The sequence below is a fragment of the Hoplias malabaricus genome, chromosome 4 (assembly GCF_029633855.1).
Source record: "Hoplias malabaricus isolate fHopMal1 chromosome 4, fHopMal1.hap1, whole genome shotgun sequence".
Classification (NCBI taxonomy): domain Eukaryota; kingdom Metazoa; phylum Chordata; class Actinopteri; order Characiformes; family Erythrinidae; genus Hoplias; species Hoplias malabaricus.
This window is the reverse complement of record NC_089803.1, coordinates 69,867,955-69,892,098: the sequence shown is the minus strand read 5'-3', so window position 1 is coordinate 69,892,098 and position 24,144 is coordinate 69,867,955. Positions and strand designations below refer to the sequence as shown.

The following is a 24,144-nucleotide window of genomic DNA, read 5'->3' as shown; positions in this document are numbered from 1 at the left end:
TGTCCTTACATGCCCATATTGTTGGAAAAGCGCCAGTGAAATGAGCTACAGATAACGGAGTGAGCAGAGGGTCCTTTCCAAAGTGCCCGTTTAAAGTGGACAAATTTAGTCCATTTTCTGGATATTTTGGGATCTTTGGGTCATTTGTTCACAGATGTCCCACTGTACATTGAATGATTGCAGCCAACAACAACACACCTTTTCCTCATTTTGCATTAAATTAAGTGCAGCTTCTAGAGTGTTGTCCACCATCTACGTCACAGGCAAGACGCCTATTAGAGTTTCCCAACACCGCTGAGGGGGGTCCAACAGTCTTTTAAACCTTATTCCTTCAATTAGTAAGAAATAACGTGTTTTCTGACTATCAATAAACACAAGTTAGGAACTCAAATTCCACTGTATTTATTTGTTTAACACTTTCATAGAGCTGCTGCTTAGCCTTTAAGTGCACTTTTGCCTTTTCAGTAACCCCCTGTATTTTTAAGGACTTGATATATTAAAACAAGAGTGTTCAGTTGACTAAAAAAAAAAATCAACTCTTGGTTAATCCCCTTAATTCGTGTAGTCAGTTGCAGTTTATATGTCTTGTTTGAGCATTTTGGATGTTAATTTGTCCATTAACCTTAGCACGCTACACACCGTCGCACTATAGAGACATTCACAATTACTGCTACAGTTCCTCTCTGCAGTGAGCTCCAAGAAGCTTGAATCCTCCAAACACTTAATCCTCCAAAGACAGAAATAAAATTAAATAATAAACAAAAAAAGGACATATTTTGGATGCTGCCAGCTGCCAGTTGGTCTAGTTAAGCAGTCCACTGTGCCAATAAAAAGAAACACAGTATGATTTTCACTGATTTTATATTATAAACAACAGGAAAAGAGTCTGAATCATTCCAGTTAAATAATTTAAACCATGTTTTGTGTGGTGTTGATTACAAACCATGCAGGTGGTTTTAAGCAAATTTATTATATTCCGATGTAAACACCTGTGAGTTTACGCCTGATTCTCCGGCCTCTATCTTACAGCTCATTATACATTTTACACAGAGGACAGCCGGCTTCCCCTAAATCTCTGGTAGCTTTAGCACAGTGATAATCTACTAAAGAAAATAAATAAATAACTTTATTGTATTAATGTGTTATTTAAAAAAGACAAACATATATTCTTAAATAAATTGATTATACATTGAATGGCTGAAGAACGGCAAATTGTCTTTTAATACATTTGAAACATTCATTCATTCATTATCTGTAACCGCTTATCCAGTTCAGGGTCGCGGTGGGTCCAGAGCCTACCTGGAATCATTGGGCGCAAGGCGGGAATACACCCTGGAGGGGGCGCCAGTCCTTCACAGGGCAACACACACACATTCACTCACACAAATCACACACATTCACTCACACACAGCTTTGGACACTTTTGAGTCACCAATTCACCTACCATCGCATGTTTTCGGACTGTGGGAGGAAATCGGAGCTCCTTGAGGAAACCCACACGGACACGGGGAGAACACACCAACTCCTCGCACACAGTCACCCGGAGCGGGTTTCGAATACACAGCCTCCAGGCCCCTGGAGCAATTATTAGGAGCATTAGGAGTCTTCCCCAGGGACTGGTTGTGGTGTAGAGAATCGCACATCACACACACAGTATTGGTAGAGCAATCTAAAGCTCTACAGGTTTCAGAGAATCAGAGACCTGTCCAGTGTCACTTGGCAGGTGCGTGACCATGTTCTGGACCCAGCACTTAACAGGACCCTCTGATGGCAGAGCTTCAGGATCGTTTTCTCCTTCCATTTCCCCTTTGGAGTCACGTTTCTATCCTGTTCTTGTTTATTCCATGCTCTGTTTTTGTTGCATATTCATTCTTTCTCCTACAACTTCTTTTCAGACCTTTGCTCCATATTCTACTTGATGGTCGTGGTTGAGCTGACCGAAAAAAATTGTGAGCGTCCGACCTCAGGTCTGCATTCGTTTAACATTCCTGTTCTTGTCCCACCATTATTCCATGATTGGCTGTCGTCATACGACAGGAATGACCATGATAAGTCATGTTCAGTGTTCACCACTCCGCCATTCCTGGCATTCTGTGCGGTGTCTCCTCTGTTAGTGGCTCAACAGACGCAGTGTCACCATCACGCACTGGCCATAAATCTGCCACGCTTTCCTCAGAGCTCCTCATTATCCTCCCCCTCAGACAGCACAAAGAGGGCTGGAGGCTGCGGAGAGCTGCTCGGAGGCTCTCTGACACAGGCAGGGTAGATGAGCGGGAGATAGTGGAGGTGAAATGAGGCAGGAACGGATGAGTGTTTAGCGTAGGGGCTTGCGTTGAGTGACTGAGTGCTACTCTCTTTAGGCCATTGATGGGGGGTGAGGAGCTAGTTGACCTCTTAACCCTCTCTGCATGTCTTTTTGTAGCCTCTTCCGAGCAGAACCTGCAGAACCAGTCACAGTTCTCAGACCTTCTTTGTCTGTTTTCTTTTACTTTGGCTCGCAGAGCTGTAGTGAATGCCATTAGTTATTGTTCTTTTTTTTTAATAACACAGTTAAAGAGAGTGTAAACGATCCTGGAGAACTGCTGTTCTTCTCTTCCTGTTTGTGTTCATTCAGAAGCTCCGCATCTTTAAAGGAGGTAAAGAGCAGGTGTGATGTGGTGGTGGATCATTCTCAGCGCTGCAGTGACACTGACGTGGTGGTGGTGTGTTAGTGTGTGTTGTGCTGGTGTAGAGTGGATCAGACACAGCAGTGCTGCTGGAGTTTTTAAACCCTGTGTCCACTCTGTGAGACACTCCTCCCTCGTTGGTCCACCTTGTAGAGACAGTAGCTCATCTGTCGCTGCACACTGAGGTGCACACTGTGCACCAGCACAACACACACTAACACACCACCACCACGTCAGTGTCACTGCAGCGCTGAGAATGATCCAGCACCACATCACACCTGCTCTGTGGGGGATCCTGAGCTTTGAAGACTGTTCTGAACAGGGCTGTTTATATAAGGGTAGAATGCGGCTGTGGTGTTTGATCCTTATGGTATTTTTACCAAAGCACAGACATTTCATTAAGCCCCAAGAACTGTGTAAGTGGGAATGTTCCTCCTTTAACAACCATGCGCAAAACAGATGAGAGAGGCTGAAGAGGAATGTGGCCTCAGAATGTAATTTGGTCCATGTGCGCATTCTCCACGTCCATCCAGGTCAAGGCTACACCTTCACATAGTGGGAAAGAGACAAAGCTGGTGCCTTGTTATGGAGAAGAAGATCACAGCAATTTCCAAGGATAGAAGAAATATTAAAAAAACAAAGGAAAATGTGAGACAAGAATGAAGTCATGCCTCCTTGTCTTCTGCTTTAAATCTGCACCTATCTCAACTTCCTGGAGTTGACAAATGTGGTAGAGTGCATGTTATTGTAGCCTCAGAATGTGTGTGTGGGTGTAGTGTGGTGTGAAGCTACTCGGCTCCATCACTCACATCTCCTCCACGCTAACACATTAGCACTGGGTTAGCACTGACACACTGCTGTGTCCCCATCACCCAGTCATCGTAAATCTGCCTCTCTGTCCTCACAGCTCCTCATTATCCTCTTCCTCAGATAGCACACCGAGAGAGAGAGAGGGAGGGAGGGAGAGTCCTGTTTGGAGGCTTACAGAGGAGTTTGTAGAGGGAAGGCTAGATGAAAGAGAGATGCCGAGGAGGGGAGTAAGAGGTAGATGAGAGGGATTCTTCCTTCACTGTGTGTTCCCCTCCCAAGTTCAGCCTGGATTCACTCTGCTGCTGCCTTTCAGCTGAGACTCCTCATATCATCACTCTTTCATCTCTTAACTCCTCAAATTACACCTTAATTTTTTTTAAATTCCTTTTTCAAATGTCATGAGGGTGTTAAAGGGGTGATTTTGTTACACGTTTTCCACATGGGAGATCATTCCTGGGGGTGATAATCATAATGAACTACCGTTCGCTCAAACCCAGCAATCTGGAGCCTACCAACCCACACACTGTGAAACAAGACAACCCGGTCAGTTTTCTCGGTGCTGCCACTTCTGACGTCAAGTGCAGACACTTTAGAATTGCCCCGCCCCCTCGTCTGAGTCTGTCCAATCACAGCGCTGTACCAGGGTTTCGAGCACAACGACGAGGCTAAAGATAACGTAGAGGATTCGTACAGCAAAACAAACTCCCACTTCCTGTTTCTGTTTTAAGGTGGAATGGAATATTTTAGTTAGAAGCAGACTGTGCATGGCTAATGTTTAATTTCTCTGTAAGTTGGTATTCAGTGTTGGTAACTCGAGTTGTTTAGTTTTGTAGCATTTTCAGTCTGTGTTTACTTTCATGGAACGTTAGTGGTATGAGTTCCACCTTTTTACATCTAAAACAGCAAAAATAAACCTATTTTACCGTTCTGGAGCAGGAATAGAGCAATATCCTGTACCATGTTAATGCTTTTCAACGTGCAGAGCTTTCTCCACTGTCCAAATGCCTCCAGATGCCGTTTCTTGACTGTGGCTAGCTAGCCGTTTTGGACGAGTCATTTACTTGTTTCCCTATTTACCAAAGCAGGGCTATGTATAAACACTGGACCTTTTTCTAGCACACATAGACCTGAACAGACCAGAGAGACTGAAGATGGTGAGGAAGTATCACCTGTATTTGATTAAGTATCATGAACATTGCCTTTAAACTGAGCAAAACAGATACAATGAGTTAAACACAGAAGTAGAAACTAAACGAGAAATGAAAACAGCTAAAAACCAGAGCTTCTGCTCCTCGCTCTTTAACATTTAAAGGAACAGGTGCAGAATCCGGCCGTTCCGAACAGGGCCGTTTAGACAGGAGGAGAACGCTGCTGTGGGGTTTGATCCTTGTGGCGTTTTGACCAAAGCTGGTCACAGACCTTTCATTAAGATCTCGTGGAAACAGGGGAGAATATGTCCCTTTTAAAGTTAAGAACACTTTTATTCCTTCATCTATAAAGTAGCCTTTTCAGAGGCCGGCTTCAGAACGCTCATGAGGACTCCACAGGGAGGGACACTCCGTGTGCCCTGAGCAAACTGGCTCACCTCAGGACCAGCTGGTGCCTGTGGTCTGGAGCTGACCATAATGAGCGCTGCTAGTCAGGAGGTCAGTGTATTAAAAGGCCATTCTGACAGAACGTGTTAGCGGTGAGGAGGCTGCTGGAATGCCCCCAGAGCTCATTTATTAGTTTACGCTGGAGCGTGGTGGTTTACGCGGTCCTGGGTGGCCTCCTGTGTGTGTGTTTCTGTACACAGCTCCAGGATTTCATCTCGTTTGATGGTGGAACTGCGCGAATTCAAACAGATGTGTGATTAATAAGACCTCCAATCCTGCGATGGGTGATTGGTGTAAATATGTTTGGGAGCCTGGAGGAGAAAAGGTGCTCTGTGGTGCTTGTTTGTTTACACGGCATTAGCGAGTCGTCCGTAATCAGAGTGGTCCGAGAGGGGAAGTCCGTACTGCTATACACATGTGTGAATCCCTGCTAACAGTGTGTGTGTGTGTGAGAGAGAGAGAGTTCACGTGTTGATTAGGCTGGAAGAGGCACGTTTTATTCCCGAGTTGTCAGGCGTAGACGCTTCTCTCCTCCGCTGTGATGTCACTCTGGATAGAATCAGGTCATCGCTCTCCTGTGGGTGCCTTAAAGAAACACTCCATTGGTTTATAACCTAATCTCCATCTCTTGCTTTGCCTGGTCGCTCGCAGAAGTGGGTAGTAACTCCTAGATTATTGGATACACCGTTTAATGAATGTGTATAACACAGGTGCACCCACTGACTCAGGTTTGGAGGTACAATACAGTCTCCGTGGAATGAGAGGCTCTGGTGCAAAACCTACAGCAGAGGGGTATGAACCCCCAGCATTGGGCTGAGCACCAGTGGAGTGATCGAGCCCCATGCAGTGCTGTTGGGATGAGTTGGACTGGGGTATGTAATCCAGAACTCATCATGGCTTAATTCTGTCAAATTCTCACAGCAATGTTCCAGGTTTCAGAGTCAGGGGCTGTTCCTGCAGCAAAGCATGAAAAAACTAGGAAAATGGCCTATTAAAGGAACACTAGGTTGATTTATTTTCTGCTCTTGGGGCTGTTCATAGTGTAGTTTATTTTTACAGCACTGTACTGAAATCAGGGCGGCATGGTGGCGCAGCAGGTTAGTGTCGCAGTCACACAGTTCCAGGGGCCTGGAGGTTGTGGGTTTGATTCCCGCTCCCGGTGACTGTCTGTGAGGAGTGTGGTGTGTTCTCCCTGTGTCTGCGTGGGTTTCCTCCGGGTGACTGTCTGTGAGGAGTGTGGTGTGTTCTCCCTGTGTCTCCGTGGGTTTCCTCCGGGTGACTGTCTGTGAGGAGTGTGGTGTGTTCTCCCTGTGTCTGCGTGGGTTTCCTCCGGGTGACTGTCTGTGAGGAGTGTGGTGTGTTCTCCCTGTGTCTCCGTGGGTTTCCTCCGGGTGCTCCGGTTTCCTCCCACAGTCCAAAAACACATGTTGGTAGGTGGATTGGCGACTCTAAAGTGTCCGTAGGTGTGAGTGTGTGAGTGAATGTGTGTGTGTGTGTGTTACCCTGTGAAGGACTGGCGCCCCCTCCAGGGTGTATTCCCGCCTTGCACCCAATGATTTCAGGTAGGCTCTGGACCCACCCTGAACTGGATAAGGGTTACAGATAATGAATGAATGAATGTACTGAAATCAATGGGGAGGGGGAGGTGGAGGAAGAAGGTGTGGTTTCCTACCCTCCTCCCACAATTACATAGTGTCATTTCTGCAGTCTTGAGTGCAGAGTAGCAACAACAGAGGCTCTTTTCCCCCTTATTACAACTCAGTGAAGCGTCATAGTGATTCTGAAGCTGTAATTTTATTTGAATAATTTTATGTGGTGTTACTTTAACATTGGATCATCAGTTTTCCACAAACATTTGGTCATATTTTCTGAGTCTCTTCAAATTGCAACATGTATTATGATTAAAAACGATGTCTATCGGATATTAAAGGGTTATATTTTGAAGTGTCAGGTGAGTAAAAGAACAACACATCAGTCCAGCACCTGCCCAATGCTATGGAACGGGTTTCCTTTGTTTTAAAGGCAGTAGACGGTTTGATTCAGATACAGCAGGTTGAGATTGGATTGAAATCATTGTATTCCTTTAAACGTATGATGAATAAAATACTCGTGCGCCTGAGAGAGGCTAACACTTTATACATCAACTGCACTGAAAGCCAGAAAGAGGTCAGGGAAAATAGCTCACGGTTAGAATCTGTAGAGCAGTAGAAATTGTGTGGAAGAGAAAGTGAGAGGAATGAGAGAGAGAGAGAGAGCCATAAAAGAAACAGATAGTGATGGAAAGGCACGAGAGGCAGAGGGAGGATGTGCTGGACACCCACTGAGCTGTCAGCGTCGCCTCACCCTCACCGCTGATGCTCTGGAACTCATCACAGCCGGTCGGTGCTTCACACGTTCCCCAGCCTCCACTATCAGGCAGGACACACTCACTCACACTTTTTTTCCATCTCTGCTGCCAGAGAGGGTGAGCAGCACTTTCTCTCTGTGGCTGAACCTCACCCAGATGAGCCTATGCAGGATTAAGGTGCTTACAGATGCAGCTGTGTTGTGGGCAGCATGGTGGCCTCTTTGGTCCATTTCTGTCAGATTGCTGGGAAGGATTTATGTGATTGAATGTCATTTCTGTCCAGGCTAGACTGGAGTTACTGGGTGGTACAGAAATGCATTGAGTGGGGGGTTCTCCTACAGCAAGTTACTCTAGTTTGATTTACTGTCTAGTCTAAATGCTCATAATGTTTAAAAAAAAGTTCTAAAGAAGTTCTGACCAACGGGACATTCCCAGATATACACTAGGCTCTCATCTTTTGGCACAGTTCCATTGTACTTGCTCGCCTCGGCTCCACTCGCTTTTTGGTCCCTGGTCCGTGCTTTGTTTTTGGTTGTAACAGCTCCCTCTGAAATGTAGCAGGTGAAGTTGCAAAACCCTGCGTCTAACGGGAAACAGCTGGCTTTGGAAACCACAACAACGGCGGCGGTAACGTTAAGCGCTGTTTACTCATGGTGTATTGGCGTGTTGTTGTTGTTTGGGACTGAACACAGCTCCGTCATCAGTTCAGACAGATCAGTAGAGTTTGTTCCTTCCTTGTTGCAGCGTCCAGCTCTCGCTGGATTCTTTCGTCGGCCACCGATCCAAGGAGCGTTCGAACCTCTTCAAAAGACCACGGCGTCATTTTACGAGCTGCCGTCGTGAGTCGGATAAAAACAAACGTGATCTCTGCTGCAGCTGGAGATTTTACAGATGGAGAGTTGGTGCTGGTCGTCTGCGTGGCGTAGAGTGACGACTCTCTCTGGACGATCAGCGCTCTGCAAGGTTTACACCCCACGGTTTAGTCCCTACTCGACACGCTCTGAACCACGAGAGAACAGCCACTAAACAAGAACCTGCTTCCAGAACCAGGACCTGATTCACCTGCTGGGAAAGCATGTAGTGTAAAAGCACCATTAGAGTGATAGTGGAAAAATGTGTGTGAGAAGTTATATGAAGTCCCCTTGTGATAGTTTTGTCTTGTCAGTCTAGGAGTACTTATAAATAGAATTGTATTACTGTTACCGCCACCAAAAATTAACCACAACTGTCCTGGTATTATTTGTGTCAGTGCAGAGAAAACCACAAAAACACTGGCCTAAAGAATGGGGCTAGCTTTGCCATAGCTTTAAACAGCCTGTCTAACTGTGGTGTGATGAATGTAACTCCTCCAAACATCCGTTGTGTGCTGCAAAACAATACTGATCAAGTGCCTTTGCTGTTTTTCCTTCACACAGACAGGAGGCGCTACTGGCAGCCATCAGCGAGAAGGACGCCAACATTGCACTGCTGGAGCTGTCCTCCTCCAAAAAGAAGAAGACTCAGGATGAAGTGGCTCTCCTGAAGAGGGAGAAAGACAGACTGGTGCAGCAGCTCAAGCAGCAGGTAAACACCAGGTTGAATTCAGTCGCTCTTAAAGTACGAGATCAGGGCTTCATTTCACAACAGGGGGCCACGGCAAAGTCCATCTTTAAGCTATTAGAGTTAGTACATAGCCCTGTGAAAGTCTGTATTAAATATGTAGACCTCTAACAACCACCGCTCTCCTCGTCCCAGCTGATTACATGCCGCAAGTGTGGTCATTACTCTGACATTAATTAAGGAATGGAGAGTCTAATGAAGAATAGCTTTGAAAAGAAATAAACAGAGGATTTTGCGAGTGAAATAGACCCAGGATTGGAATAGAATAACTGGCTACAGATGTTCTACCCCAGACCCCATACAGAGGGTTCAGACGGATCCCTTCAAGTCCCCTACAACCATCTGCCGTCTCACACACACAAGTCACAGACGCTTCAAAAGCAGAGCACAAACACTTCACATCCCTAAGACTAGCGACTGGCATGCACTTATATTACCCAGCCGACAAATGTGATTACACAAACGTGCAGATACATGAAAACACATAAAATGTTATTGTTCACAAGCGTGTGATCGTTGTCATCCAGTAATCCTTGTTAATTTAGTTGTCTTTTTTATTAGTTATTGTTTTTAATTTGCATGACGATCAGACTATTACAAGGCTTTTTTGGACATTATCATTAGCAGTAGGTCATTTTTAGAAAGCAGCAAGTATAAACTAGTTTTTGAAAATAAAAAATATAAAAACAGATAAAGACATCAGAACTATGAAGTAACAAGAATATGAGTTGTTTAAACCTGTCATTGAAGAGTTCAAGTTCAAGAAGTTTATTGTCATTTCAGCAGTATACAGTGTTTACAGTACACAGTGAAACGAAACAGCGTTCCTCCAGGACCAAGGTGCTACATAAAACAATACACAACATTAAAGTGCAACTAGTGCGAAGCTAGTGCAAACATAAAACAATACACAGCATTAAAGTGCAACTAGTGCGAAGCTAGTGCAAACATAAAACAATACAAAGCATTAAAGTGCAACTAGTGCAAAGCTAGTGGAAACATAAAACAGTGCACACACATTAAAGTGCAAATGACATAAAACAATACACAACATTAAAGTGCAACCAGTGCGAAGCTAGTGCAAACATAAAACAATACACAGCACTAAAGTGCAACTAGTGCAAACATAAAACAATACACAACATTAAAGTGCAACTAGTGCGAAGCTAGTGCAAACATAAAACAGTGCACACACATTAAAGTGCAAACGACATAAAACAATACACAACATTAAAGTGCAACCAGTGCGAAGCTAGTGCAAACATAAAACAGTGCACACACATTAAAGTGCAACTAGTGCAAACATAAAACAATACACAACATTAAAGTGCAACTAGTGCGAAGCTAGTGCAAACATAAAACAGTGCACACACATTAAAGTGCAAACGACATAAAACAATACACAACATTAAAGTGCAACTAGTGCGAAGCTAGTGCAAACATAAAACAGTGCACACACATTAAAGTGCAAACGACATAAAACAATACACAACATTAAAGTGCAACTAGTGCGAAGCTAGTGCAAACATAAAACAATACACAACATTAAAGTGTAACTAGTGCGAAGCTAGTGCAAGCATAAAATTGTGCACACACATTAAAGTGCAAACGACATGGCTAAGAAAATACAAAACAATATACATACAGTACAATACAATACAATGCAATACAAGACAATACAAAACCATAAGTACGTGGGGGGGAGAGAGAGACACTGCAATTTAAAGTGTATTTGTGCTGTAAACAGTAACTGGATGTAACCATGATGTAAACAGGATATGTGTAAACAGTACACTCATTTCCAGTATATCATTTTCAGTCCAACAGACCAGTGTTTGTGTGAAGAAGTGTGTGTGTTTGTGTGAAGAAGTGGGTGTGGGTGTGTGTGTGTGCGCTTCTTCAGTCCAGTCTCAGTCTCTAGATGTTCAGGAGTCTGATAGCATGTGGGAAGAAGCTATTACGGAGTCTGGATGTGAGGCCTCGAATGCTTCGATACCTTTTTCCAGACGGCAGTAGGTTGAAGAGTGTGTGTGAAGGGTGTGTGTGATCTCCCACAATGCTGAGTGCTTTGCGGGTGCAGCGAGTGGTGTAGATGTCTGTGATGGAGGGAAGAGACACACCGATTGACTGGTTAGCATGTGGTTTGCAGCAGGTTTAAAGAAGTTCCTCTTAACCTGAACCCTTTTATCGGACAAAAACATGATGAAAAATTCAGTATTAAAGGGGACATATCCCCTCCCCTCTCCATATCTATGACCTGCTTTGGTCAAAACCCAACAAGCCCCAGAGCAGTTCATCAAACAGCTCTGTTTTCTTTTTCCTCAGTTCTCATTTTCTACATTTTTACTCAGAGCTCTCATTTCTCTGCACATATTGTGTCTATTGTGTATCTCACCTAAATGAGGTTCCAGCGCTGTGATTGGACTGACTCACACGAGGGGCGGGGCAATTGTAAAGTCTCTGCTCTGTAAGTAGCAGAAATATGGAGGGAAGAAGTAAGAGAATAAGAAAGAAGAAGAACACAATAACAACAGCTTATTGTAGCCTATGCTTTCGGACGGAAAGCACTGGTAGGCCCCAGATCCCCAAATGGATCAGAATTTTTATTGACAGCAGAGAATCCACATGAAACACTCAAAGAAGGACTCGACTGTGTGCAGATTTCAGCAATAATCGGTCAAGGAAACCTTTTCTGCACTGTAGAGAATCCCTGTTACAAAGAGTATACTTGGAGACTACGAAACACAATCAAACACAACAAAGACTAGGGACAATGTGACACCTTGTGCTGACATCTGGTAATTGTCCAGTGTCAAAGTAGTTTGATTAGGAGCAAAGGGTCATGTTTGTGGAGGAGCTGCTGTAGTGTGCGCCACATGGGACAACGTGGCCCTAGGGGCCGGCAGTAAAGGTCACACCTTGGCGCGTGAGCTGTTGTTTTGACTCTGGGTTACAGGTTTGTGTCCAAGGCGATAAATGATGGGATAAATGGTCAAGAGACTGATCTTTCATTTAGAAATGAGGCGATTTCAGTTATTTAGCTCCGCTTCACTCTGTTCAGTGCAGGTATGATTTGGATGTGGATGATTCTGATGTGTGGGTTTGATTCCTGCTCCGGGTGACTGTCTGTGAGGAGTGTGGTGTGTTCTCTCTGTGTCTGTGTGGGTTTCCTCCGGGTGACTGTCTGTGAGGAGTGTGGTGTGTTCTCTCTGTGTCTGCGTGGGTTTCCTCCGGGTGACTGTCTGTGAGGAGTGTGGTGTGTTCTCCCTGTGTCTGCGTGGGTTTCCTCCGGGTGACTGTCTGTGAGGAGTGTGGTGTGTTCTCCCTGTGTCTGCGTGGGTTTCCTCCGGGTGACTGTCTGTGAGGAGTGTGTCTGTGTTGCCCTGTGAAGAACTGGCGCCCCCTCCAGGGTGTATTCCCGCCTTGCGCCCAATGATTCCAGGTAGGCTCTGGACCCACCGGGACCCTGAACTGGATAAGGGTTACAGATAATGAATCAATGAATGATTCTGATGTCTGCAGTGACACTGATGTGGTGTTCGAGTGTGTGTGTGTGTGTGTGTGTGTGTGTGTGTGTGTGTGTGTGTGTGTGTGTGTGTGTGTGTGTGTGTGCACATTTGTCAGCTCGGTGCTGATGACGGTGTGAAAGCAGGAATGCTCTGTAATGACCCAAAGCCCAGATGAAGCCCTCTGTGGAAGACAGCAATGGTGTGAGTGGTGAGTTTCCATCTTCACAAACCTGCTCTACGTGCTGTGATCTTCTGCCCAGACTTAAGCAACACACTTGGCAAAGTGGAGCAGCTGCCACAGTGGACAGCTTGGAAATGTGTCCGGCAAATTTACAGCCTGATGATGAAGCAAAGACCTGCTGACATCGCGTGCTTCACTTATGTCATTTCCCGACGGAAGCCAAGGTCTTTTGCTGTTGGTCCTGTGCTTAACGACAGCAACTGCAGTAATAATCCCAAGATCAGTTTGTTTATCCGTTCCCATGAACAGAGTCCTGTATAAATACTGGGAGATGGTGCTATCTACGAACGTCTACGATTGTGAGGAAGCGCAGTTCTGAGCTCTGCGTCTTTTAAGGTGGAACGGTGTGATTAAGGTAAAATAACAACAATTGTTTGTGGCTGAAGTGTAACTTGAATTCCCACAGAAACTCATTTGTAACTTGAGCTGTTTAGTTTTGTAGCGCTGTCGCTAACGCAGTTAGCCGTCTCCCGAGATTTCCACCTTAACCCATGAGAGCCCGTGGTGACATATGTGTCACAAACCCTTTATAAGGTCTGGAAAGTTCCTTACAGAGCTTTATTCCTCACTTTAAATCATGACGTCCCTAAGTGACATCTACAGGACGCTCTGGAGGCAGTCACATGGCAGTGTGTGAGTTTGTGAACGTGTGACTTCATTTACAGAAAGACGGTGTGATTGGTGAGGGCGGTAGAAGCATATATTTCTGCTTTGCTCTTTCTCTCTCTCTGTCTCTCTCTCTCTCTGTCTCTCTCTCTCACTCTCTCTCTGACTCTCTCTCTCTCTCTCTGACTCTCTATCTCTCCCTCTCTCTCTCTCTCTCTCTCTCTCTCTCTCTGACTCTCTTTCCCTCTCTCTCTCACACACACACTCTCTCTCTCTGACTCCATCTCTCTCACTCTCTCTCTCTCTCTCTCTGACTCTATCTTTCCCTCTCTCTCTCACACACACACGTTCTCTCCCTCTCACACTCTCTCTCTCTCTCTCTCTCACACACTCTCTCTCTCTGACTCCATCTCTCTCACACTCTCTCTCTCTCACACACACTCTTTCTCTCTCTCTCTCTCTGACTCTCTCTCTCTCACACACACACTCTCTCTCTCTCTCCCTCTCCCTCTTTCTCTCACACACACACGTTCTCTCCCTCTCACACTCTCTCTCTCTCTCACACACACTCTCTCTCTCTCTCTCTGACTCTCTCTCTCTCTCTCACACACACTCTCTCTCTGACTCTCTCTCTCTCTCTCTCAGATGGGCTACAGTGTGCTGCTGCGTGGTCAGAGGAGTTGTGTGAGCTCTTGTGGCTGATCTGTGTAGTACACACTCTTCTGTTTGTTGAATGGTTATTTTTGAGAAATGTCTGAAAGCAAAATCAGTTTTTTACATTCATGTCACATGTTTGTCTGGTGCCGAACTCCCTGTTCCTCGGGAAAACACTGCACACTTTTTATATAAATGTACTTCATTGTTTCATTTCTTGTGTAACTGCGTATTTAAATGAATAAATCAAACAAAGGTCTGACGACCCTCTCACAGCTGAGCTACGGTTTCATTACCACAACATCAGCAGTGTGTGGAGGAGTGAGAGAGCCACCACACCCCACCGCTCTCACCCCTCCACACACACGCACACACCTCACTCCTCACTCCTCAAAAACAGCGCTGGCTTTACACCTGAAACACCCCACCTGCATAAAGCAGCCGAGAAATATTTGATAGCTCGTAAAATTGATCATCTTTGCCCCTGCACAGAGCGAAGAGTCTACATTCATCCAGACCATTACAGCCCCACATCGTACAGCCCATTAATCACAGCCTGCTCCCCCCACCCCCCACCTCTGCTCATATTTGAAATCTTTGACACCTCGGCGGCTGAGTGGGCTTCCCCTCCTGCACAGTGGACTCTCTGTCTCGTGTGTGTGTGTGTGAGGCGTGGGTCCGTGTGGCGTACCCCTCCTTTACTGTTTGTCATAATGCTCGACCTCCAACTGATGGATCACAGCAGACACTTCCTGGCTTTTCCCATGTTAACTGTATGTCAGCGTACAGCACTGCGTGAGTGTGTGTGTGGGTGTGGGGGCGAGTGTGTGGTTTGTGTTAGTCATACGTGTTCACAGAGGCAGCTGATTGGAACTCATGGTCCATGTGAATTATGTATGTGATTGCGGACAGTGTTCTCTCTCTCTCTCTCTCTCTCTCTCTCTCTCTCTCTCTCTCGCTCTCCCCGAGGTGCGAGGGAAGAGTTTGTGGCAGTGTGAATGCTTAATGAACTGTGCCTGATAGAACAAGGTGTCTCGGGGCTCGTGGAGGGGTCGGTGTCTCGGGGCGTACAGTGGAGAAAGGCAGAGTCTCTGTTCTGTCAGGTCACTGCAGGAGACGTATCTTCCCACTTTCCAAATCTCTGAATTACTCGGCTCCAGAAACTGTTTTTTTACTGTACAGGTGTATTCTTGTTCACCAAGGTCCAGGCAGTGTGCAGCTCTGAACTAAGGCACCTGAGAAAATGAGATTTAAAACGCTGTTAATATCAGCAGCAAGAGATTATTTGCTCACACTCACACTCTCTCACACACACACCTGTGGACATTTTCACACACTCACCCTGTCACCTGAGGATAAGGCTGGTTGCTGCCCTATTCACAGAAGGAGACTGGGATGAGGGTTGGATTGAGGGCTGTGGTCTGTCTCTTATTTATTTTTTCCCCTCATCTCTTTGACTGACTGTAGCCCCTTTGTGGGTCAATACACTATGAAGTGTAATGGCAAGAGGAGCGCTGTAACAGACTCCAGAATAAACACAGTGTTAAACACATAGGTTTAACCTGTTTGTCTGAATTCACTTGTTTTTCTTCCATCCATCTATCCATTTTCTGTAACCCCGCTTATCAGGGTCATGGTGGGTCCAGAGCCTACCTGGAATCATTGGGCGCAAGGTGGGAATACACCCTGGAGGGGGCGCCAGTCCTTCACAGCAACACACACACTCACACATTCACTCACACCTACGGACACTTTTAAGTCGCCAATCCACCTACCAACGTGTGTTTCGGGAGCGTGGGAGGAAACAGAAACACCCGGAGGAAACCCACACAGACACAGGGAGAACACAGCACACTCCTCACAGAAAGTCACCCGGCTGAAACCCACACAGACACAGAGAGAACACACCACACTCCTCACAGACATTCACCCGGAGGAAACCCACGCAGACACAGAGAGAACACAGCACACTCCTCACAGACATTCACCTGGAGGAAACCCACACAGACACAGGGAGAACACAGCACACTCCTCACAGACAGTCACCCCAGAGGAAACCCACGCAGACACAGAGAGAACACAGCACACTCTTCACAGACATTCACCCGGAGGAAACCCACGCAGACACAGAGAGAACACAGCACACTCCTCACAGACAGTCACCCGGAGGAAACCCACGCAGACACAGAGAGAACACACCACACTCCTCACAGACAGTCACCCGGAGGAAACCCACACAAACACAGGGAGAACACACCACACTCCTCACAGACAGTCACCCGGAGCAGGAATCAAACCCACAACCTCCAGGTCCCTGGAGCTGTGTGACTACCACACTACCTGCTGCGCCACCGTGCCGCCCCCTTGTGTTTCAGTTACACAATAAAATATAAATTATCTATAATTGGGTTATAAGTGGGGGTTTTGTTTTGGGCAGTAGTTACGCTGTTGCTGTATGTTTTATTAGAGTTCTGCTAGTTTAGCACTTACTGGCACAGCACCTCTACACTTTCAGAGGAGAGTGATACCTCCTGCCACATCGCCCACTCAGTAACCGAGGAAGACAGCCACCCTCCCGGCCCCTCGACCTCTCCAATAAGGACGACCATTTGTTGTAGCTTTTTCAAGGTTGAGGCTTTGGACCATCCTCTGCTAAGGAAATGAACTCGAATGATTCAGACCAATTACAGTTTGCAGGTCCCTTGAGCCAGTGTTAAAACGTCTGGTTGCAGCTATCTAACCTCAGACTGAGCGCTAGTGCAACTTCCCACAGGTCTGGAAGGGACTTCAGTAATTCCATCTCTTCAGAAGCTGCATTTCCCTATCATCTGCCCCTCTGCCTCGGAGGGTCTACTCAAATTTGATGTCCTCGTGCGGCTCCGACTGGCGGAGGTGGCAGTGCGGGGATGGCTACTGGACTCGGTCTTTTCAGTGGAGCCATGGTTTGGGCACCCCTTGGAGGAAGAAAGCCGTTTTGTCTCGGCAAAAAAAAAAACCCACGGAGGACATAAAACGTCAAAACGTGCGGACGCTGCCAAGGCTACCACCGGAACGTGAATGTGTGTATGCGCACACCACACTCCTGAGACAGAAACCGCTGTCCACATTTGAAAGCATCCTTTTATTGGGTTGAAAACGCAGGCGTTTTGTTGCACGGGCAGGGCTTCAGGCGCCTCGCGGACCAGCTGCGGCCGAACTGATCACAGCCCTTAAATTAGAGCTCAGGGCCCTGGAGCCAGTGACAGGGAGGAGAGGGAAAGAGAAAGCCAGGAAAACGAGAGGAAAAAAAGGGGGCAAAACAACAAAAACATCAACAAGTACTCAATTCATTACAGTCTTTCTGGCTGGACGTCAAATGCTGGTCCGGCAGCGGTCAGCCCGACCCTGGGAGCTCTGTGGACTCGGAGGTCGTGGCTCAAAGGCCCATCCACGCTCATTTATTTGGGAGGGGAAAAGGAGTTGATGTGTTTTTGGAACAAGGAGACTTCAAAACACAAGCGGCTGAATGCCTGTTTGAGCCAGGCGTGCGAGAGTCCAATGTGGGGCTCCAGAGCTGTGGAGATTTTCCGCTTGGCCCCTGATTATGGAGGACGCTCGATAATAATAAGATTATTTCTTCAAACGCTGAGCTTTCTAGTTTGTTCTTTGTTTATTTGCTGGAGGAAGCAAGGCGGCTCTTCTGACTCATCTCATTATCTCTTCCAGAGGGCTGGGCACTTTGTCAGATTCTGTCTTGCCTTTGGAAAATTGACCAGTCCACGGCTTTTCCATCATCCGCTCAAACGTGTCGCATTTATCCAACTTTGTCTTTGGAGGCAAACTGTACAGAACAGAGAGGTGTGCTTTAATGTGCCGTGTCCCATCTCCCTGCTTTGGACGGACAGCCGCACTCTCCCATTCTCTCCTAATGCCAGGTTTATACTTTACACCTCTCACTCAGAGTCATGTAAAATATGTAAATAAGGTTTTCAGTAATGCGCTGTGTGGCTTTAGCTGCAGTTCCCCCTTTGCTGCAGATGTTGGAACATGTCTTTGAACTATGTCACACATTGATCAAGTCCCTCACAGTTTCACACACTCACCCAGTCACCCACGCACTCACCCAGTCACCCACACACTCACCCAGTCACCCACGCACTCACACAGTCACCCACACACTCACCCAGTCACCCACACACCCGCCCAGTCACCCACGCACTCACACAGTCACCAACACACTCGCCCACACACTCGCCCACACACCCGCCCAGTCACTCGCCCAGTCACCCACACACTCACCCACACACCCGCCCAGTCACCCACACACTCGCCCAGTCACATACACACTCACCCAGTCACCCACACACTCACCCAGTCACCCACACACCCGCCAAGTCACACACACACTCACCCACACACCCGCCCAGTCACCCACACACTCGCCCAGTCACATACACACTCACCCAGTCACCCACACACCCGCCCAGTCACCCACACACTCACCCACACACCCGCCCAGTCACCCACACACTCGCCCAGTCACATACACACTCACCCAGTCACCCACACACCCGCCCAGTCACCCACACACCCGCCCAGTCACCCACACACTCACCCAGTCACCCGCCCAGTCACCCACACACTCGCCCAGTCACACACACCCGCCCAGTCACCCACACACTCACCCAGTCACATACACACTCACCCAGTCACCCACACACTCACCCAGTCACCCGCCCAGTCACCCACACACTCGCCCAGTCACCCACACACTCGCCCACACACCCGCCCAGTCACCCACACACTCACACAGTCACCCACACACTCGCCCAGTCACGCACACAGTCACCCACACACTCACCCAGTCACCCACACATTCACCCACACACTCACTCAGTCACCCACACATTCACCCACACACTCGCCCAGTCACCCACACAGTCGCCCAGTCACAAAGACAGTCACCCAGTCACCCACACACTCAGATTTAGAGACAGATTCACATAGCCACTCCACCTACCAAGTTGGGTTTGTTGTGGGAGGAGCCAGAGCACCAGGAGGAAACCCACACTGACACAGAGTGAACACACCCCACTGGACATTGGAGCTGTGTGGCAGCGACTGAGAGCTGTGCTGACAATACGACACGAAGGAAACGGGAGCTGCAAGTGGCGTTTTTATTGTTTTGTGTCATTTTTAAGTTCCTAGTTGCGTGATGGTTTAATTGTGTAAACCCAGGCTGAGGGTTAAAGGTTCTCCTCTGAAAGACTTTCCACCAGCGAGGAGCAGGTAGAGCACAGACGAGAACGACAGAAACATGTGGTTTGTATTTCTGAAAATGGATACAGCAGGGAAATACTTTCACGTTGTGGAGTGCTTGGGTCCTCTCTTCTCTTTCAGCCTGAGCTGAGACCCTTTAAAGGGGATGTGGGAGAGGGTCGGAATGTGGGGCTAAACGCTCCTGCTTTTAACAGCAGGGAATTAATAAAATGGCTTTTCCAGACACGTTGAGCTTTACAGACACACCTTCCTTTAATGCACCCACTCCCGCGCTCATTTACTAAGGTCGTAGAAGCCCACCATTCATACTTTGGTTTCTGCGGTGGTCCGTTATGACCCTCCTGAACACTGAGGTGCAGACGCAGGTATGAGGAGCAGGAGAGGCCTGTTAAAACACTGTGAGGCTTACACACTCCTTAGTAAACTTAGTGCCAAGTAGCAAGTGCAGTGACTGGACCCAGAGCTTTCAGAGGAAGAGAGTACAACAGCCACAGAACCAGTGTACACGGTAATATCAGAATATCACTCCTTGCTTCTACACGCCCTGTCCATTCTCTCAGCTCCACTGACCATTATCAATCACTTTGTAGTGCTGCAATTAGACTATAGATGCAAATCTGTTGTTTGAATACTTTGTACTTTGGGTTTTTTTTATTTTATTTTCAGGACTCCGAGATGTTATTCCACCAAACGAGGAGTCGAAACAAAACTTGGAACCATTTTGCACGTTTCCTACGACATAAACTGGTTAGCGAAAGTTAAAGTTCGTTCCCATCTGGAACCCAGGGAGAACTGGTTTTTCAGTGCGAACCGTGACGTCATACCGAGGTTCAGTAACTCAGGAAAGAGCTCGAGCCTCAAATACAGCGTTATCGAGCTGCACTGGGTCATTTTCAAAGTTTCAAATAAATAAATAATAGGAAATAAAACAGGAACACGCTCTGTTTGTGTGTGTTTCTGGGGCTGTGTTTGCCGTGACACCATACGCGTTGGTCAGAGCCGCGGCTCATGGTTATGTTCCTCTGCTGTTCACGAGCTCAGCAGGACGCCTCTGAACTCGGCAACATTTACAGTGTTAGTGAGATTAGTTATATCTCACTCTGATCTGACTCCGCGGTAAACAACGAATAAACAATGACCCTGTCACGACTCTGACATGACTCTATCTTTGGCGCTGACGCTGTATTCAGCCACAGTGACGCCCCCCTGATGACGTATTCCTGGTTCCCTCTAAACATGTAGAACCAGGGTTCCAAGAATCAGTAACGGAACCGGTTCAAAAACCAGAGCTTTTTTGGTGGAAAAGCGCTATCAGAGCAGGTGTGGCTCGGCTGGTGGGTCATTCACAGTGCGGTAAAAAGACAGTTATTAGATTTAGATATTCTCCTGAGGATTTAATATTTTGGGAAATGCTGTAAATCGATTCAAACTATCTTCAGTATCTAAAGTTTAATATATTTCTCTTTTGTTGGGAAAACGGGAAGGTCGTTCTTCTATTAACTCTAGTTTCCATCAGTGGTTCAGGTGAGCTCCTTTATATGTGCGAGTCAGCAGAAAAAAATAAGAGACAAGTGGGAAATAAAGAGCGAGTGCAGGAGGAGGTCGTGAACTCCCAGAGGGTCACAGGGAGCTGTGGAGAGGTCAGACTTCTTCAGCTGCGTAAGAAAGGCTCTCATTAAGATGTTCCCACTTTTGTGCCCCCAATTACGTGATTAACAAAAGGCCTTTGATTTCACTGGGAATTAAATGTGACAGCTATGAACCATGCGTCAGCACATTTTCAATTAGCTCTGTTCTTTTTGACGTCACGTCAGCGTTTTTCAGGAGGTGGGGGGTGAGGTGGGTTTGGAGGGGGGTGGGGGTCAGAGGAAATGATAATGCTGGCGAGGTAAAATAATTGTGAAAATGATTAGATTAAGTGAACAAATGAGTTCTCCAGTTCGGACGGAAACCAGAGAGTCGAGGTCAGCCTTCCTGCCAATTACTATTAGAGAGAGAGAGAGAGAGAACATAAATAAAAGGCCGAGGTATGTTCAGAGGAAAGGTGACCGTTTAGAAGCCAGCCACACACACACACACACACACACACACACACACACACACACACACACAGAGAGAGAGAGAGGGAGACTGAACCAACTAGGTTCAGGGCGTGAGGTCACTGTTCTTACCCCAGGCTCTGGAACCTGAGCCTCAGAGTTCAGTGAATGGTTCGGCCGTGTCACTCAGCGCCTAACGTACATCTTCTTAGAGCTGCATCCTACTCACTCTCTCTCTCTCTCTCTCTCTTTCCATTTCTCTCTCTCACTCTTTCTCTCTCTTTCTCTTGCTCTCTCTCTCTCTCTCTTTCTCTCTCTCTCTCGTTCTTTCTCTCTCTCTCTCACTCTCTCTTTCTCTCTCTCTCTCTCTCTCTCTCTCTCTTTTTCTCTCTCTCAATCTCTCTCTCTCTCTCCCTTTCTCTTTCTCTCGTGCTCTCTCTCTCTCACTCTTTTTCTGTCTCTCTCTCTCTCTCTCTCTCTCTCTCTCTCTCTCTCTCTCTCTCTCACACACACACACACACACACTGGTTCTGCTATACTTATGATGACCCTGCACAGAAATACCCTAATCTTAACCTCAGTCTCCAAAAGTAAATCAATTGTCCTTTAGTAGCTTAATCTTTTCATTTATTACATTAATGGGAATGGTTAACTTTTCAAGATGGGTGGCGGCCATTTTGAAGTCGGCCATTTTGGATCCAACTTTTGTTTTTTCAATGGGAAGAGGGTCATGTGACACATCAAACTTATTGGGAATTTCACAAGAAAAACAATGGTGTGCTTGGTTTTAACGTAACTCTATTCTTTCATGAGTTATTTACAAGTTTCTGACCACTTATAAAATGTGTTGCCCATTGTGTTGGATTGTCAGTGCAACCCTCTTCTCCCACTCCTCACACACTGATAGCAAGGAGAAAGCGGTGCTAGCATCACCGCAGGAGAAATGCTAGCACAGGCTTCTAGTATTTTTTGTTAGTAATGTTAATGTTAAGTCAATCCTTATGCCTTAAGTCTCTTCCAAAAGTGAGGTATATGATTTATTAATGCAGCAGTGGTATCAGATCATTATGGGATATCGACTCATACTCAAAGTTTATGTATCGGAGCTAAAACGTCGGATCGGTGCATCTCTAGTCAGACATGTCTGATCCTTGTGAAAGCCTCACAAAGGTATAAAAACACACACACACACACACACTCTTAATCTTGTATCTGTGAATTGTTGGGACATTACATAGACCTCCATTCTCTTTGTGGAGACTAACTTAACCCTAACATTGACCCAACGTTTTCACCTTACATTGTGGGGTCCAGCTGGTGGTCTCCACAGTGAGAGTCTAAAACGGTTTTGGTCTCTACAATGTGATAAATTACTAGTACACACACACACACACACACATACACAACCATGAGGCCGGGGTCTGATTTCCTGTTCCTGAAGGACTTCTACAGTTAGAAGTGCTTTCTTCTCTCTCTCCCTCTATCCCTCTGTCCTCTTCTCTGTTCTTTCTGTCCCATTACCTTTTCACTGTCCCTCCTCTGTCTTCATCCCTCTATCCTCCTCCTCACCCCCTTCTCTCTCATTCTCTCTGTTCCATTGTTCTTCTCACTCTCCACCGTCTGCCTCCCTTTTTCCCTTTATCCCCATCTCTGCATCAGCCTCTTTCTCTTTGTCCCTCAGTTTTCTCTCTTTTTATTTAATCTCTGTATCCTCCTCTTTCTATCCCCCGCGTTTGTCTATCCTTTCCTTCTCCTCTTCTGTTCCTCCATCCTCCTCTCCTCTATCCTCTCCAATCCCCCTTTTCTGTCTATTCCTCTGCCTGTCCCCTGTTTAACCCCTCTCTATTCCTCTTCGCTCTTATCCTTTTATTCTCTTCTGTATCCACCTCTCTCTTCTCTTCTATCCCCCTCTTATCTCTCTCCTCCTCCTCTTTCGTTGGCTTCCTCTCTGTCCGTTTCTCCAAGTCCCTCACTCTCACAGAACCTTATTTCCTTCTGTTTCTCTCTGTGCTTTCTCCTCCTCCCTCACACTAACTATTCATATATCCCCCGACCTCTCTCTCTCTCTCTCTCTCTCTCTCTCTCTCTTTCCTCACTCTTTTCTCTAGTTCACAGCTCGTGTGTGTTTTGCTTTGTTTTGCCGTGTTTCCGCCTGGAGCAGATTCTTTTCAGAACATTTTCGGAACTTTGAGGGGATCTGATTTCTCAGCGTGTTCTCTCTCACGTGTTTGCACATTTGCATGTATTCATGCTGTGTTTTTCTCTCACTCCAGCCCCTACACACACACACACACACGCTTCTCTTCACCCCTCTTTCTCCCCAGACCCGTTATCCATCCCCGGCTCCGGTTTCTGGCTCGTGCTTCGCTGTAGAGCGTGTGAAGCACGGCTGCGCTGCCAGAATAAGTCACAGAGATTTAGTGGCTTACTCTAATGCGGGGTGTGTGATGTCATGCGCTGGATCACTGGCCGAAGTCAAAGGGCACATATGGACATTAGCAGCAATTTGTCTCCACACCGTAGCCTCTCTATCTTTCGTCCTGCTCATGGAGGCTCTCTCTCTCCTCCCCGTCTCCCCTCGGTTGAAGACATCTTCCGCTTTGTGAGTGGCGTCGGCGTAACAGCACTCACCTGTTTCATTTTAAAACAGGGAAATGAAGTAGAGAGTTTGTGGAGAGTTCAGCTGCAGCTGATTTCTCTGTAATGGAGGGGGAGGGGGCTGTGGGGTTTTGGGGCAGTCTCCTCTGAGAAAGTTACCTGTAGGTCACGTAAACATTATGGGTAGTAACCCCTCTAGCCCTGATGCTCAGTTACTGTTC

The 24,144-nt window shown here is 46.7% G+C and overlaps 1 protein-coding gene across 2 annotated transcripts in view; it reads left to right on the top strand.

The window, feature by feature from the left end:
- The window catches only part of erc1b (ELKS/RAB6-interacting/CAST family member 1b), a 307,858-nt gene that overhangs the window by 224,990 nt on the left and 58,724 nt on the right, over positions 1–24,144 (top strand). For both annotated transcript variants that reach the window (XM_066667109.1, XM_066667110.1), the window contains one exon: positions 8,834–8,981. In XM_066667109.1, coding sequence (XP_066523206.1) covers positions 8,834–8,981 — 148 coding nt within the window. The remainder of the gene's footprint in view (positions 1–8,833; positions 8,982–24,144) is intronic.